The sequence below is a fragment of the Coenobita brevimanus genome, chromosome 15, assembly GCF_032717465.1.
Source record: "Coenobita brevimanus isolate Jiangsu-jjx chromosome 15, ASM3271746v2, whole genome shotgun sequence".
Taxonomy (NCBI): Eukaryota; Metazoa; Arthropoda; class Malacostraca; order Decapoda; family Coenobitidae; genus Coenobita; species Coenobita brevimanus.
This window is the reverse complement of record NC_136968.1, coordinates 34969009-34984552: the sequence shown is the minus strand read 5'-3', so window position 1 is coordinate 34984552 and position 15544 is coordinate 34969009. Positions and strand designations below refer to the sequence as shown.

Below are 15544 nucleotides of genomic sequence, written 5' to 3'. Positions count from 1 at the left end.
TTTTTCTGTGTCTGCCCTCCTCTCTTCCTATTTCTCACCATCATCCACTCACCTGATGTAGTGCTGCCTACTTCTTCCTTCACTTTTATCATTCTTTTTCTGTGTCTGCCCTCCTCTCTTCCTATTTCTCACCATCATCCACTCACCTGATGTAGTGCTGCCTACTTCTTCCTTCACCGTTATCATTCTTTTTGTGTGTCTGTCCTCCTCACTTCCTATTTCTCACCATCATCCACTCACCTGATGTAGTGCTGCCTACTTCTTCCTTCACCTTTATCATTCTTTTTCTGTGTCTGCCTTCCTCTCTTCCTATTCCTCACTATCATCCACTCACTTGATGTAGTGCTGCCTACTTCTCCCTTCACCTTTATCATTCTTTTTCTGTGTCTGTCCTCCTCTCTTCCTATTTCTCCCATCTTTCCTGTCACTTTTTATTACTCTTCTTTCCTTTTCAGGTGGCTTTACATTGAGTGACAAGCCTAATGGTTTTCTATAAGCCAGGAAGCCATTTACAACGCTGGGTGGTAACCATATAACCAACCCATACCTTACCTGTCAGCAAGTGGGTTGGTGTAGGGTTAGTGCCCCTCCCCGTAAAACAACTAACTCAAAGACGGTCGGCCACCCCTTATGGGATTATGGCATCTGGCTGTAGATAGATAAATAGATAGATAGATAGATATTACAGTATTATTGTTAATTTGATCTTACCTGACAGTGATTTGTGTCCCATTTTATTTGATTTCCTGTTATTTACTGTCAGTGGAAGGTTATTTTACATCTGTACATCATGGAGAGACAGACTGAAAATAAGGAAGTGAAGGAGCGTTGTGGTGTGGATGTGGATGTGATAGGAAGCGTTAGGAGAAACACACTGAGGTGGTTTGGCCATGTGGAGAGGATGGAGAGCGAGAGACTGACGAGGGGAGTGTATGTGAGTGAGGTGGAGGGGGGGAGAGGGAGGGGGAGGCCAAGGATGAGGTGGAGGGATGGAGTGGAGAGGTATATGAGAGAGAGGGGGGGTGTGAGCTGGGAGCAGGGCAGTGAAATGGTGGGGGAGAGAGTGTCATGGAGGCGATTTGTTTGTGGCCACCCCTTATGGGATTAAAGCGCCTGGCAATAGATAGAGATAGACATGAATTCTTTAACATTTCTTCATAGCTAGCACTATTTCCACTCTCCATTATCATATAGCAGGTCAGTAGTCACTATGGAGAGAGGGCAGCTGTATGGCAGATGAGAGTAGTAGTACAGTAGTTGCAGTCAGATGAGAGTAGTAGTAGCTGCAGTTCTCTTACTTGCATACATCTTCACATGTCACATCTTTGGCACTAGTACCCACTGTCCATATTGAATACATGCTAGGGCTGTTACACTCAGGATTGGGCATTGGTATTAGTAGATGTGTGTGTGTGTGTGTGTCTGTGTGTGTGTGTGTGTGTGTGTGTGCATTTCTGTGACACGTCAGTGGGTGTTGTGAATGTTCAGTAAAGTGTGTGTGTGTGTGTGTGTGTGTGTGTGTGTGTGTGTGTGTGTGTTTTACTCTCCAGTGTGTGTATACTTTGTTAATGTAGCCATGAATCCCTACTCATCCCATCTCTCTCTCTCTCTCTCTCTCTCGTCCACAGATGGCACCCCAGCTCATCGGCCGAGTGAGTGACCTGGACCTCAGCTGGGACAAGGACCTCTCGACCACTACGCGTCTCAGTCCATACGTAGACCTCGACCTCGACCACAAGGGTGTTCTCAGGGCTCTCAACGCCTTCAACTTTGTCCAGATGAAACGTGAGTTGGATTTAGACACGAATTTGTGAGTTGAAGGCTAGAGTTGTGAGTTTTAGGATGGATGTGTTAGTTTGGATGATGATGATGATGATGAAGAGAATTATGATGATGATGATAATGATGAAGATTATAATGATGATGATGGTGATGATAATGATGAGGGGGAGAATTATAATGATGATGGTGATGATAATTATGAGGGGGAGAATTATAATGATGATGATGATGAAGAGAATTGTAATGATGATGATGTGATGATAATGATGAAGATTATAATGATGATGATGGTGATGATAATGATGAGGGGGAGAATTATAATGATGATGGTGATGATAATGATTGTAATGATGATGATGGTGATGATGATAATGAAGATTATAATGATTATGATGATAATGATGTTAGTGATGATGATGAGGAGGAGGAAGATAATGATGATGGTGATGATGATGATGAGATGGAGGAGGATAATGATGATGATGATGATGATGAGGAGGAGGAGGAGGAAAATGATGACGGTGATTGTGATTGTGATGATGATACAGTAAATTGATGATGATGATGATGATAATGAAGTGATGTTTGTGATATTGAGTATGATGCTAATAATTAACAAAATTCTGTCTTAAATTAATCACTCTGGCTGTTTACTCTTCAATCTTAAAGTTGTATTATTAATCCTCTCTCTCTCTCTCTCTCTCTCTCTCTCTCTCTCTCTCTCTCTCTCTCTCTCTCTCTCATCTTTTCATGTTTCTGTCTGTCTAGTCTATCTACCTACTTATCTATCAAAATGTCAGTCTATTCTTTTATCTATCACTAACAAAGCATAGCGGTCCCTAACGGTTTTTCTCTCCCTCCTAATGGCTGTTCTCTCCCTCCTAATGGTTTTTCTATCCCTCCGAATGGCTGTTTTCTCCCTCCTAACGGTTTTTCTCTCTCCTAACGGTTTTTCTCTCTCCTAACGGTTTGTCTCCCCCCGCAACGGTTTTTCTCTCCCTTCTAACGGCTTTTCTCTCCGTCCCCAGCCTGCATGGAGGGTGAGGAGAGGAGACCAGAAGGTACTGAGATAAGACTTTCAGTAATGCTTCTCCTTTATTTTCACATTTGTCGTTTTATTTTCACTTCTGTCGTAACTTCGGCATCTGTTTTATCTTCGTGTGTCAGTACTGATGAGGAGCCTGCGTGTGGTGGAGCATGTGTAGTGTCCACCCAGGAACCAAACCTGCTCACATTCCCCTGCACCTCACTGTGGGAAGGACGCTGGTGTGGCTGTGGTGAGGGGGTGCTTGATCCCTATGTGGTATATGTATTGTACCTGTAGGACACTATGCAATTTAACATTACCTGTATATGATAATTTGCTTATTTGATCTTCAGCATTTCTATCACTCTTGTCTCAATATGCATTTACTTTGTTCCTCTACAAAGCACCATTTTTGCTTATACAGGCACCAAAATCCCTACAGTACCTTTGATATACAGTCAGTACTTTACCCATGAATGTCACCCAGTCATATGGTTGGGTTTGCCTGTACCTGTAGGATGGCCCCACAAAAGCAGTTGCATGCGTGTGGTTGACAGGTGTGCTCCATCAGACAGACTGGGGGTTGAGCAACAACAACAGTAATTTTCCTGTGGCTGTATGTTGCTTAATCTGCATTTTATTGTTTTGCCAACACACTACTATTTCCTTGATGTATTAGTTTTTATATTTTATCGTTTATTACAGTTTTGATAAATTATTATTATTGTTGTCATTATTGGTATTATTATTTTTATTATTATTATTACTAATATTATCATTATTATTATTATTGTGTTAGCCTATTATTATTATTAACGGCCATACCACGTTGAGTACACTGCTTCTCGTCCGATCAGCGAAGTTAATCAACGTTGGGTCTGGTTAGTACTTGGATGGGTAACCGCCTGGGAACACCAGATGCTGTTGGCATAACGTTCTCCCTACGTGTCAAGTGGGGTTGGTGGAGGATTAGTGCCCCTCCCTGTAAAACAATTAACTCTAAGCCCTTGGCCACCCCGTTTGGGATACATGGCGTCTGGCAATGAATGCATGAAAAAATTATTATTATTATTATTATTATTATTATTAGAATCTGTTTGAACAAAACTGCAGTATTTCTTTCCAGCTGATGGTATACTTTTTTTTTCAGTGAGTCATATTTTTGTTTCTTTCCCAGCAGTGAGTCATAGTAGTCTGAAGGTACAGTATTAATTATTTGCCCCCCCAGCACCCGGCCCCCCCGAGCTGATCCGAGAGGAGTGTGTGGGTGAGAACAACAGCATCACAGCCGCCTGGGCACCGCACCCCACCACCAAGGTTGCTGGGTATATACTGGAGATAGAGGACGATGGCGAGTATAAGGTGAGTCGTGTAGGTGGGACGAGGCACACTTGGCCAAGAAGGTGGTGTTGGTGTGTTTCTGCCTGGCAAGAATTAGTTTCATTTTGTTTTGTTTTGTTTATACAGGCTCTAACATGCTTGTGTCATCGGCCTCAGTCACCTAATGGCGGCTGTCCATGCTGCTAGATCTCTGGCAGCCTCCCTGTTCAGTCCCTTATCCCTGAGGTCACACTCTATGACCTCGTCCCAAGTCTTTTTCGGTCTGCCTCTTGCAACCCTACCCACGACGTTCACACTTCTCACCTTCCGCACCCAGTTGTCATCCCCCATCCTCTCCACGTGCCCAAACCATCTCAATCTACCCCTCCTCATCACAACACCAATACACTCCAGTCCCATCCTTCCTCCCAAACCATCTCAATCTACCCCTCCTCATCACAACACCAATACACTCCAGTCCCATCCTTCCTCCCAAACCATCTCAATCTACCCCTCCTCATCACAACACCAATACACTCCAGTCCCATCCTTCCTCCCAAACCATCTCAATCTACCCCTCCTCATCACAACACCAATACACTCCAGTCCCATCCTTCCTCCCAAACCATCTCAGTCTACCCCTCCTCATCACAACACTAATACACTCCAGTCCCATCCTTCCTTTCAACTTTTCCATCATAAACCTAGCCCCCCCCAGGCCTCACACTAACCCTTTTAAACTCAGTTGGTGGTCAGGCATAGTCAGGTGGGAGGGTAAATTTGACCAGTAACCAAGGAGACTCATTCCTGCCTCATAACTAAGGCTCATAATATTCAAATTGTAAGAGTTGCCCAGTTTTGTTGGATGAAAACAGACTAACTATAGATAGATTATTAGTATAGTATTATTATTATTATTATTATTATTATTATTATTATTATTATTGTTATTATCATTATTATTATTTATTATTGTTATTATTATTATTATTTTGTTTTATTATCCTTATTTATTAATTATTATTATTATTATTACTTTGGCCCCATGCTTATCTAGACATGAATTTTTTGAACTGCAGGCTGGTTACGTTTCTCTTGTATCTTACCATCGTCCTTTTACATAATTGGCACTTCAGTATGCTCTCTCTCCTTCTCTCCCTCTTTCACTCTTTGTCTCTTTCCTTCACCCCTTCCTTTCCTTCATTCCTTCTTACTCTTCTCCCTCAGTCACTCATAATCTCTTTGCTTCTCCCCTTCCTTTCCTTCGTCCCTTCTTACCCAGTCACCATCTTTACATCCCCTGTTCCTCTTCTTACTCTCTCAGTCTCCCACTTTTCCCCCTTTCCACATCCTCTCCCCTCTACTTTTCATTTCTCTCTCCTTCCCCCTTTCTTCCTAGTCCCTCTCTTTCTCCCTCCCTCCATTTTAATCTTCCTCCATCTCTCTCTGTCTAACACTTCCACATCTCTCTGCGGGGGTGTATCCTGTAGGCGAGAGAAACTGTATCATTGAGAGTTTATGTTTCAACTCTCTTCCATGTTTTTTCCATCCCTCCCTTTCTGTCCCTCTCTTTCCCCTCCTCTTTCCCTCCCTCCCTCCCTCCCAGCATCTCTCCCTGCATAACACTTCCTAATTTCTCTGCAGGAAAGATATTATGGTGGTGAGACAAGCTGGCCCATAGAATAAGTGCATTTTATCTCTCTGCCACTTAGTTCCTTCCTTCCCTGTCTCTCTCCTTTCCTCCCTCTCTCTCCTCTTCTCTCCTCACCTAACACTTCCCTCTCTCACCTCTTTTCTCTCTACCTAACACTTCCCTTTCTCTCCTGTCCATACCTAACACTTCCCTCTCTCTCCTCTCCATACCTAACACTTCCCTCTCTCTCCTCTTCTCTCCATACCAAACACTTCCCTCTCTCTCCTCTTCTCTCCCTACCTAACACTTCCCTTTCTCCCTCCTCTTCTATCCACCTAACACATCCCTCACTCTCTGCTTCTCTCCCTCCCTGACACTCCCCTCTCTCTCTCTCTCTCTCTCTCCTCTTTTCTCCCTACTTTCCTTCCTCTCTCCCCTCTTCTCTCCCTACCTAACACTTCCCTCTCTCTCTCCACAGGAAGTGTATCGTGGGGGGGAGACCAGCTGTACTGTAGAGGGCCTTCACTTCAACTCCCTGTACCATATTCGTGTCCGCAGCTACAACATATCCGGTGTGTCGCCATACTCCCCAGCCCTCTCCATACGCACGTCCGCCAGTGAGTAGTAGTAAGGGTAGTAGTAGTAGGAGTAATAGTAGTGGTAGTAGTAGAGTAAGAGCTTATAATGTCACTGATGTTTCCACTCCTGTGTTGTTTTGATGTGGTGGGGGTGAGCTGTGTGAGTTACCAGCATTGTTTTATTTATCCATGTCTATCCTTGTCTATTTCCTCTACTTTTGTATGCATCTATCTGTCTGTCTGTCTATCCATCTATCTCTGTATATATCTGTCTATCTATCAATCAATCTATCTATTATTTGTGTCTATCCCTGTCTGTTTCCTCTATTTATGTATGGGTCTATCTACCCATCTACCTCTGCATGTATCTGTCTATCTATCTATCTATCTATCTATCTATCCCCACAGCTGCCTGGTTCTCCCTCGATCGCACCCTGTCCCACCCTGAATGTCGCGTTGTGTTCGACGGTGCGGGTGTGACGTGCGAGAGTTACCAGCATAGGGTCGCGTTGGCCTCGGTGGCGTTCTCTAGGGGTCGCCACTTCTGGACCTTCACCATAGACTCGTACGATGCCAACGCCGATGTGGTGTTTGGGGTCGCGCGGGCCAGTGTAAACAAAGAGGTTATGCTGGGTGAGTTGCCATGGTGGTGGGAGTATTATTATTATTATTATTATTATTATTATTACCACCATTATTACTTTTGTTCAGTGTCAGATGGCCACCCCTAACAGGATTGTGGCATCTGGCTATAGATGGATAGATTATTACTTTATTATTATTATTATTATTATTATCCATCCATCCATCATCCAATTCTACGTTGCCCCATGAGAAGCGTAGGAGCCCGGGGCTAGGCAATTTGGTCCTGACATTTAAGATGAGTGACCAGCCTCACTCATCCCTGAGTGGCATTACATGAGCAATAACCCCAACCACCCCTTGGATATAAACCTTCACCGGCTCAATCCAATTGGAGTGCTGTAATTACCCACTAAACCACTAGGTGCCATATTATATGGTTACCACCCAACATAGTAAATGGTTTCCTGGTGTACAGGAAACCATTAGGCTTGTCACTCAGTGTAGAGTCACCCACAGGCAGAAGGAAGAGGAAAGAATGAAAGAAAGACAAAAGAGGGAGTGTAAAGTCACCCATAGGCAGAAGGACGAGGAAAGAATGAAGTAAAGAAAGACAGAAGAGGAAGGAAGGAATGGAGAGAGGAGAGGAAAGGGCAGACAGCCGAGAGCAGCACTACATCGAGTGAGTGGATGGTAAGCGTCCCCACCTACCACAAATTATTATTATTATTATTAATATTATTATTATTTTATTATTGTTATTACTATTATTGTTATTATTATTATTATTGTTATTATTGTTATTATTAGCATCAGCATCATTACAGTATTATTATTACTATTAGAATCTGCTTGTTAAAAATATAATTGCAGGTATTTAAAAACAGGTAAATGACCCAACACACCTTAAACTAATATATATAGCTTTCGAACAACATAATTAAATCTCTCTCTCTCTCTCTCTCTCATGCGCACACAGGCAATGACACACACGGCTGGGCGATGTACATAGACCACCAGCGCTCATGGTTCCTACACGGCTCAGCGCACCACGGCAGATGTGAAGGAGGCGTCAGTGTGGGGTCGACGGTGGGTGTTTTGCTGGATCTGACCCACGGCACCCTCACCTTCTTTGTTAACGATGAACAGCAGGTGAGAGAGAGAGAGAACATGATGAACAGAGAGAGAGAGAGAGATGGTACAGTGTGAGAGAACATGATAAAGAGAGAGAGAGATGGTACAGTGTGAGAGAACATGATAAAGAGAGAGAGAGAGAGAGATGGTACAGTGTGAGAGAACATGATGAAGAGAGAGAGAGAGAGAGAGAGAGATGGTACAGTGTGAGAGAACATGATAAAGAGAGAGAGAGAGAGATGGTACAGTGTAAGAGAACATGATAAAGAGAGAGAGAGAGAGATGGTACAGTGTGAGAGAACATGATAAAGAGAGAGAGAGAGAGAGATGGTACACAGTGAGAGAGAGAATGATGAACGCAAGGGGAGAGAAAGAAAATGATGAACAGGGTGAGAGAGAGAGAGAGCAAGAGAAACTGTTGCCATTCGTCTTGATCTTATCCTTGGCACACAGGCACTCGTCAGCATTGAACAGCTTGTGTGTGTGTGTGTGTGAGAGAGAGAGAAAAGTGTATGGGTATGTATGGAAATTTATGTGTGCATGTAATGAGAAGCTATACCATGTTGATGATATTGATGATGGCCATGATATTACCACATTGATGTTGCTGATGTGGATGTAGTGTATCTGTGGGTGAGTCTGCACTGAGAGTCAAGCCATGTAATTTCTTAATAGCCCAGGTAACTTATTTACTGCAGCGAGTGGTAACCAAATAACCCATAAGTAGGTGCCTGGTGGTCCAAGGGGTTTAGGAGCATCAGCACACATAATACTGAATAGGGAGGCTGCCAGAGATCAAGCAGTGTGGAGGGCTGCCACTAGGTAACCAAGGCCAATGCATGCAGATATATTGGAGCCTTTATAAATGATACAAAGTGGTACGATACAATAAAGCTGCTCAGGGACAAGCGATTGGTCACCCTTGGCTTAAATATTTTGAGTGAGTTGTCCCCCTGTGCATGTTTGCTTTTGATGGAGTTGTAAAGAATTAGATGATGGATGAATTGAAGGGGTATTGTGGTTTGCAGTGATCTGTTCCCATTTTTTATGTACTGTATTCATTTCTTTTCCCAGGGTGATGTAGCATTCTTGTCTGTCTGTCTGTCTGTATATTGCCAGATGCCTTAATCCCACATGGGGTGGCCACAAACAAATCGCCTCCACATCGCCCTGTCCCCCGCCATTTCACTGCCCTGCTCCCAGCTCACACCCCCTTCTCTCATATACCTCTCCACTCCATCCCTCCACCTCATCCTTGGCCTCCCCCTCCCTCTCTCCCCTCCCACCTCACTCACATACACTCTCCTCGTCAGTCTGTCACTCTCCATCCTCTCCACTTTCCTAAGTATATTCTTTTCTTTCCCAGGGTGATGTAGCGTTCACAGACCTTGAGGGTGTGTTGTACCCGGCCGTTAGTGTGAATCGTAATGTTACAGTCACCCTACACACCGCCCTCAACCCACCCCCACACCTCTCCGATTACGACAGCCAGAGCGATACCTGATGGGCGGAGGGAAGGAGGGAAGAGGCGGAGGCAAGGAGAGAAGGAAAGGAGGAAGAGGGAAGGAGGGAAGAGCCAGAGAAGGAAGGTAGGGAACAGGATGGGACGGGGTGCAGGGAGGGAGGTGAGATGGGAAAGAAGGAGGGTGGAAAGACTGAAGGAATGAAGGAAGAAAAGGAGGAGGAGAAGGGAAAGATTGAAAGTAGGAAGGAGGAGGAGGAGGGAAGGAAGGAGAGAGGTGGTAGAGGGGAGGTGAAGGAAGTGAGAAAGAAGGAAGAAAAGAGAGTCGAAGGCAGGAGGGAGGTGGAGGAAAGGAATGAAGGAACAGGAGATGTGAAGAAGGAGGGAAAGAAGGAAGGAAGAGTGGGAGAGATGAAAAGACTTGAGAAGGGAAAAGAAACGTATGACGGAAGATGGAAAGACGTGGATGGAGCCGAGAGGAAAAAAACGAGAGGCACTGAAAGAGAAAATGATGGATTGATGGTGGAAATGGAAGGCAAAATGGAAGGAGTCACTCAGAACACAGTGAGGAGGAGCAGAAGTGAGAGTGAAGGGAGGGAGTTGTGGAGGAAGTGGGAGGCGCAGATGAGAGATAAGTATGGAGTAGGGGAGGGGGCGAGGATGAAAACGGAAGAGAGAGCGAGAAGGATGAGTCAAAGTGGAGAGCGGAGGAGTAGGAGCGAGAGCAACGAGAGAGATCCGTGGAAGAACTGGGAAAGGGCGCTAAGAGATAAAGATGGCATGGGAGGGACAAAAGAAGGAGTGAGAGTGAAAAGGGAGGATCAAGGAGGAAGAAGTAGTCAGAATGGAGGAAGAAGAAGCAGAAGTGAGAGTGGAGACAGAGAATTGTGGAAGAAAGGAGAAACACAATTAAAAATAAGGGATAAAGATGAAACAGATGAAAAAGATGATGAAATAAGAGTCAGAAGTAAAGATAAAGTAACAGGAATTGGCCAGAATAGAGTGAGGAGAAGTGAAAGTGAAGGAATGGATTTATGGAAGAAATGGAAAGCTCAACCAAGAGATAAAGGTGGACCAGGAGAGAACAATAATGAAATCAGAGTGAAATCGGGAGATAAAATGGCAGGAAGTGGTCAGAATGGAGAGAAGAGGAGTAGAAGTGAGAGAGAAACAGGGAAGGACAGGGAAGTAGACACACTTATAAGAGATAAAGAGGAACAGGGAGGGAGAGATAAAGAAATGAGAGTGAAAAGAGAAGATGGAACTGAGAGATTGATTGAGAATGGAGTGAGGAGAAGTAAGAGTGAATGCAGTGACCGATGGAAGAACAGAGAAATTCAGATAAAAGATAAATGTGAAACGGAGGAGGGAAATGAAGTGGGAGAGAGGAGGAAAGGTGTGCATAGGAGAAGTCTAAGCAAAGACGACATTGAGGAAAAGAAGAAAGAAAGGAAAGAAGTGGAAAACAACCCTGATAATGAAGGAATGGGAGAGAAGGGAAGGAAGAAGGTTTGTTTCATGACAGACCAGTTTAAAAATGGACTGGTAGAAGGTGGAACAAACGAACGAATAAAGAAGGAGTTTGGGACGAGTGAACAAATCAAAAAGGAGTTTGGAACAATAAGAAAGAAGGAAGAACAGTATGACAAAGTGAAAGAGGAGAAGAAACCAGTAAACACTGCAGATTTGAAAATGAGGAAGAAATCAAATCAGCCAATCAGGGAGCCAAGCAAAAATTCAAACGAACCAATGGGGGACAGGATGATAAAACTGCCAGGGAAGGTTGCGGTTTTGGATGACGAGAAGAAAACTTGTCTCTAGGAAAAGTAAACCAAAGACATGTTCAGGGAAGGAGAGAAAGTGTAGAGTAGGAAAATTTAAAAAGCCTGATCCGTAACAGGTAAAATAAAAAGAAACAAAGGCTGAAGTTATTGAAGTAGAATTTAATAGACTATATAAAACTAATGTCAGTATTTGAATAGCAGGAAATTTAGTACAAGTGATATAATGGTTGAAATATAACAAGTGAGACTTTGTTATGCCAGATATATGTGTGAAGAATGAAGTTTTGAAAGGGCTAATAAGAAATTCAATTGAGTGCTAGAAAGGTTAAAAATGAAACTAAGAAATGAACTCTGAAAGGACAGAATATTACAATAGTAGAAATTTGAAAGGCTAGAAGTAAAACAAGTGAAAGTTTAAATGATGAAAAATGTAACACAGGAATTTAAATACAAAAAAATATATAAAAGTGAAATACAATGGCCAAAAAAGCAGCTTAAGTGATGAATTTAGAAATGGATAAAAATGAAGTTGAAGTAAGAGTTTGAAATGTTAAATGTGTGGCTGGAGTGGAAATTTGAAATGTTAAAATTCAGATAACCAGACCTGTTATGAAAAGTGACATTTGAAATCCAAAATGTAACCAAAGAGTGATTGAAAAAAGGCACAAGAAAAAGATTGAAAAGATGAATTTTGAAATGCCAGGAAAATAGCAGAGGAGTGAAAATAGGAAACGGCAAATAGTAATTAAAGAGAAAAATTGAAAAGATAAGTGTAACTAAAAAGAGAAATATTTCAGAGGTTAGATAATTATGTAGTGGTAAAGAGTGGAGCATTTAAGGTCAAAAATAAATAAAAGGGACTTAAAATGGAAACTGTAAGAATGTATAATATGAAAAAAAGGCTGAAAATTTAATAGGGTAAAGTGATATATGAAAGGCTGAGAAATTAAGTGAGCTGGGGACAGATGTTGTGTGTATAATAAAAAAGTAAGATAAAAGTAGAATTTTTAAAGTTCAAAAAATATAAATGGAAAGAGAAGATTATAAAAAGTCTTAGTTGCAATGAATGTGAGAATCAATGTGTGTAAAGTTAAAATATAGACGTAACTGAAGGAAGAAGAGAAAATGAGAAGGTGGAATATATTAATTACTGAAAAATTAGCATGTGATCTTTAGAAAGTTTTATTAAATGTAAGAGATTCTGCTGATTGAAAAATTTATGGCCTGAAATTAATTGAAAAGAAAAAAAAAAAATAATGAACATGCTGTTGAAATACATTGAAGAAAATCGTAAAGAATTTATGAAAAACATGGGGGTGGGGGACGAAGGAAGGGGGTACTAGTGTAAGTATTATTTTTATGTTATTTTGTACATAGGATTATTTTATTTTTGAGTATTTAATAATAGTAGTCCAGTTTTTTATATGGATGATAGATATAGCGGAAGATTAATATATGTACGTCAGAGTTATAAGAGTTTCCCTAGATGGCTATAGAGACCACACCCCATTTTATATTGCAATTTTTCACACTACTAGAGGAAATTGGATGCACTTGTGGCAGTTCTATATATATATAATGTATATGAGAGAAGTGTATATGTTATAATAGGTAAAATTCTACTTGCAACTATATATAGGAGCAGAACCATTTTTTTGCATATTCGAATTTGTAATCAGGCAAATTTCTGTTATGGACATTGGAGGCTCAGTACTGTAGAGAGGAGAAATGGGACAACTGATGCCATTTGGGTTCATCTTGCAATTACCAGGCTGTTGCTGCTAGAGATCAAGCAGCATGGAGGTCAAGCAAGCATGTTGGCACTTGTATAAACGACACGACGATGTTGTTATCAGGATGTTGTAAAAATGTCTGATTTGTATGGCTAATGGCTCCCAGGCAGTAGCCAGACATTGTGCTTATTTGTGTGTGGTCAGATGTTTGAAAGCCTTGGTGGTGAGGCCATACGTAATTTCTCCCCCCCACATTATTGGCAGTTAAGATTGGTGATATTGGATGGCATGTAATTCAGCCAATAATCTAAGGTAAATTTTTTAATGCCGAGACCCAAAAAGACCTGGGACAAGGGATAAGAGATTGAACAGGGAGGCTGTGTGGAGGAAATTTAAAAACTACTGCCTTACACCTTGAGAAGTTTAAATATAGCAAGGAAAATGATCTTGTGTTACCCAGAATAAGATAAATGTCACCAGTCAGTGCTTAGACCAGGAAATGACAGAGGTTATGTGTATTGGGCTGAGAAAGTGTAAGAACGACTGCCTTACGCCTCGCGAAGCGTCTTTATGGCTGGTAAAATGATCTTGTATCACCTAGAATAAAATAAATGTCGCCAATCAGTGCGCAGGGGGTTAAAACGATGAAGAAATGACAAAAAATGTGTTGTTTACGGTTACTGGGCACATGACAGACTAAAATGCCATCAGTTGTCCCATCTTTCTTTACTGTATTGTGCCTCTCAACCTTACCAACCCCATCATGTATTTTTAACTCTCATTCCTGCTATAACCAGGCAGTTTTATGCAGTTTAGGATAACTTTTTGATAGTGTCAAGGTGAGTAAAGGACTGGGTAGGGAGGCTGCCAGAGATCATGCAGTGTGAAGAGCCGCCATTAGGTTACCAAGGCCGATGCATGCAGACATATTGGAGCTTCTATAAATGATACGAACAATACAGTACATCTATAACCCCTTCAGCTAAAAGAGAATGTCCTCCTTAAAAGTATGAATTTTTTTGAAGTCTTTATAAACCATATGAATAGTACGATACGTCTATAACCCCTCCAGCTAAAGGAAAAAATATCTTAAAGCATATGAATTGCCTGGAGATGGCAAAAATTAAGGAAGGAAGTCAAGAAGGAAAAAAGAGAAACAGATCACCTTTAACCCCTGTACCTCAAAAAAGAAAATAATTCTTAAAGTATGAGATCGAGGATGAGGTGGAGGGATGGAGTTGAGAGGCATATGAGGGAGGGGGGAGTGAGTTGGGGGGAGGGCAGTCAAATGATGGGTGACAGAGCAACTTGGAGGCGTTTTGTCTGTGGCCATCCTTTGTGAGATTAGGGCGTCGGGCTATAGATAGATAGATAGATGAATTGTCTGGAGGTAGCAAGAATAGAGAAAAAATAAGAGAGAAGAAAGTGCCTGATGGGATTGAGGAAATACAACGCCACCACCTACAACACGAAAGGCCTATGCAACTATACTGATAAGACAATAGTGTAAGGTTTAAGGGCAATATTTACTTCATCGGCTCCTCTTTTTGGACATTTTAAAATCGTTCTCATCAACTTTTTTCTTTTTCAACTTTTTTAACCATCATCCACTCACTTGATGTAGTGCTGCCTACTTCTACCTTCACCTTTGTCATTCTTTTTCTGTGTCTGCCCTCCTCTCTTCCTATTTCTTACCATCATCCACTCACTTGATGTAGTGCTGCCTACTTCTACCTTCACCTTTGTCATTCTTTTTCTGTGTCTGCCCTACTATCTTCCTGTTTCTCCCATCTTTCCAGTCACTTTTTCTTCCTTCACCTTTATCATTCTTTTTCTGTGTCTGCCCTCATCTCTTCCTGTTTCTCACTATCATCCACTCACTTGATGTAGTGCTGCCTACTTCTTCCTTCATCTTTATTATTCTTTTTTCTGTGTCTGTCCTCCTCTCGCCCTATTTCTCACCATCATCCACTCACTTGATGTAATGCAGCTTACATCTTCCTTCACCTTTACCATTCTTTTTCTGTGTCTGCCCTCCTCTCTTCCTGTGTCTCACTATCATCCACTCACTTCATGTAGTGCTGCCTACTTCTTCCTTCACCTTCATCATTCTTTTTCTGTGTCTGCCCTCTTCTCTTCCTATTGCTTACCATCATCCGCTCACTTGATGTAGTGCTGCCTATTTCTGACTTCACCTTCATCATTCTTTTTCTGTGTCTGTCCTCCTCTCTTCCTATTTCTAAGACAAACGACCACCCCTTATGGAATTATGACGTCTGGCTGTAGATAGATAATGATCTACAGTATCATAAACTATCTATCTATCTATTGCCAGACGCCATAATCCCATAAAGGGTGGTCATTTGACTTTGAGTTATTTATTTTACGGGGAGGGGCACTAATCCTCCACCAACCCACTTGCTGACACGTAGGGAGCACATATGGTCTGGTTATATGGTTACCACCCAGCGTTGTAAATAGTTTCTTGGATTACATGAAGCCATTTGGC

At 42.0% G+C, this 15544-nt stretch overlaps 1 protein-coding gene and 1 non-coding gene across 2 annotated transcripts in view; both read left to right on the top strand.

The window, feature by feature from the left end:
- LOC145390641 (E3 ubiquitin-protein ligase TRIM9-like) overlaps positions 1–9560 on the top strand; it is a 50050-nt gene extending 40490 nt beyond the window's left edge. Inside the window, exons 5-11 of the mRNA XM_080265432.1 lie at positions 1629–1785; positions 2811–2843; positions 4038–4171; positions 6241–6379; positions 6749–6973; positions 7902–8074; positions 9423–9560. Of these exons, the coding sequence (XP_080121558.1) occupies positions 1629–1785; positions 2811–2843; positions 4038–4171; positions 6241–6379; positions 6749–6973; positions 7902–8074; positions 9423–9560 (999 nt within the window). The remainder of the gene's footprint in view (positions 1–1628; positions 1786–2810; positions 2844–4037; positions 4172–6240; positions 6380–6748; positions 6974–7901; positions 8075–9422) is intronic.
- Positions 3621–3739, top strand: LOC145390830 (5S ribosomal RNA). The gene has a single exon (XR_013895742.1). It is a non-coding gene; the product is annotated as a 5S ribosomal RNA (ribosomal RNA).
- Positions 9561–15544: the final 5984 nt, after the last annotated feature.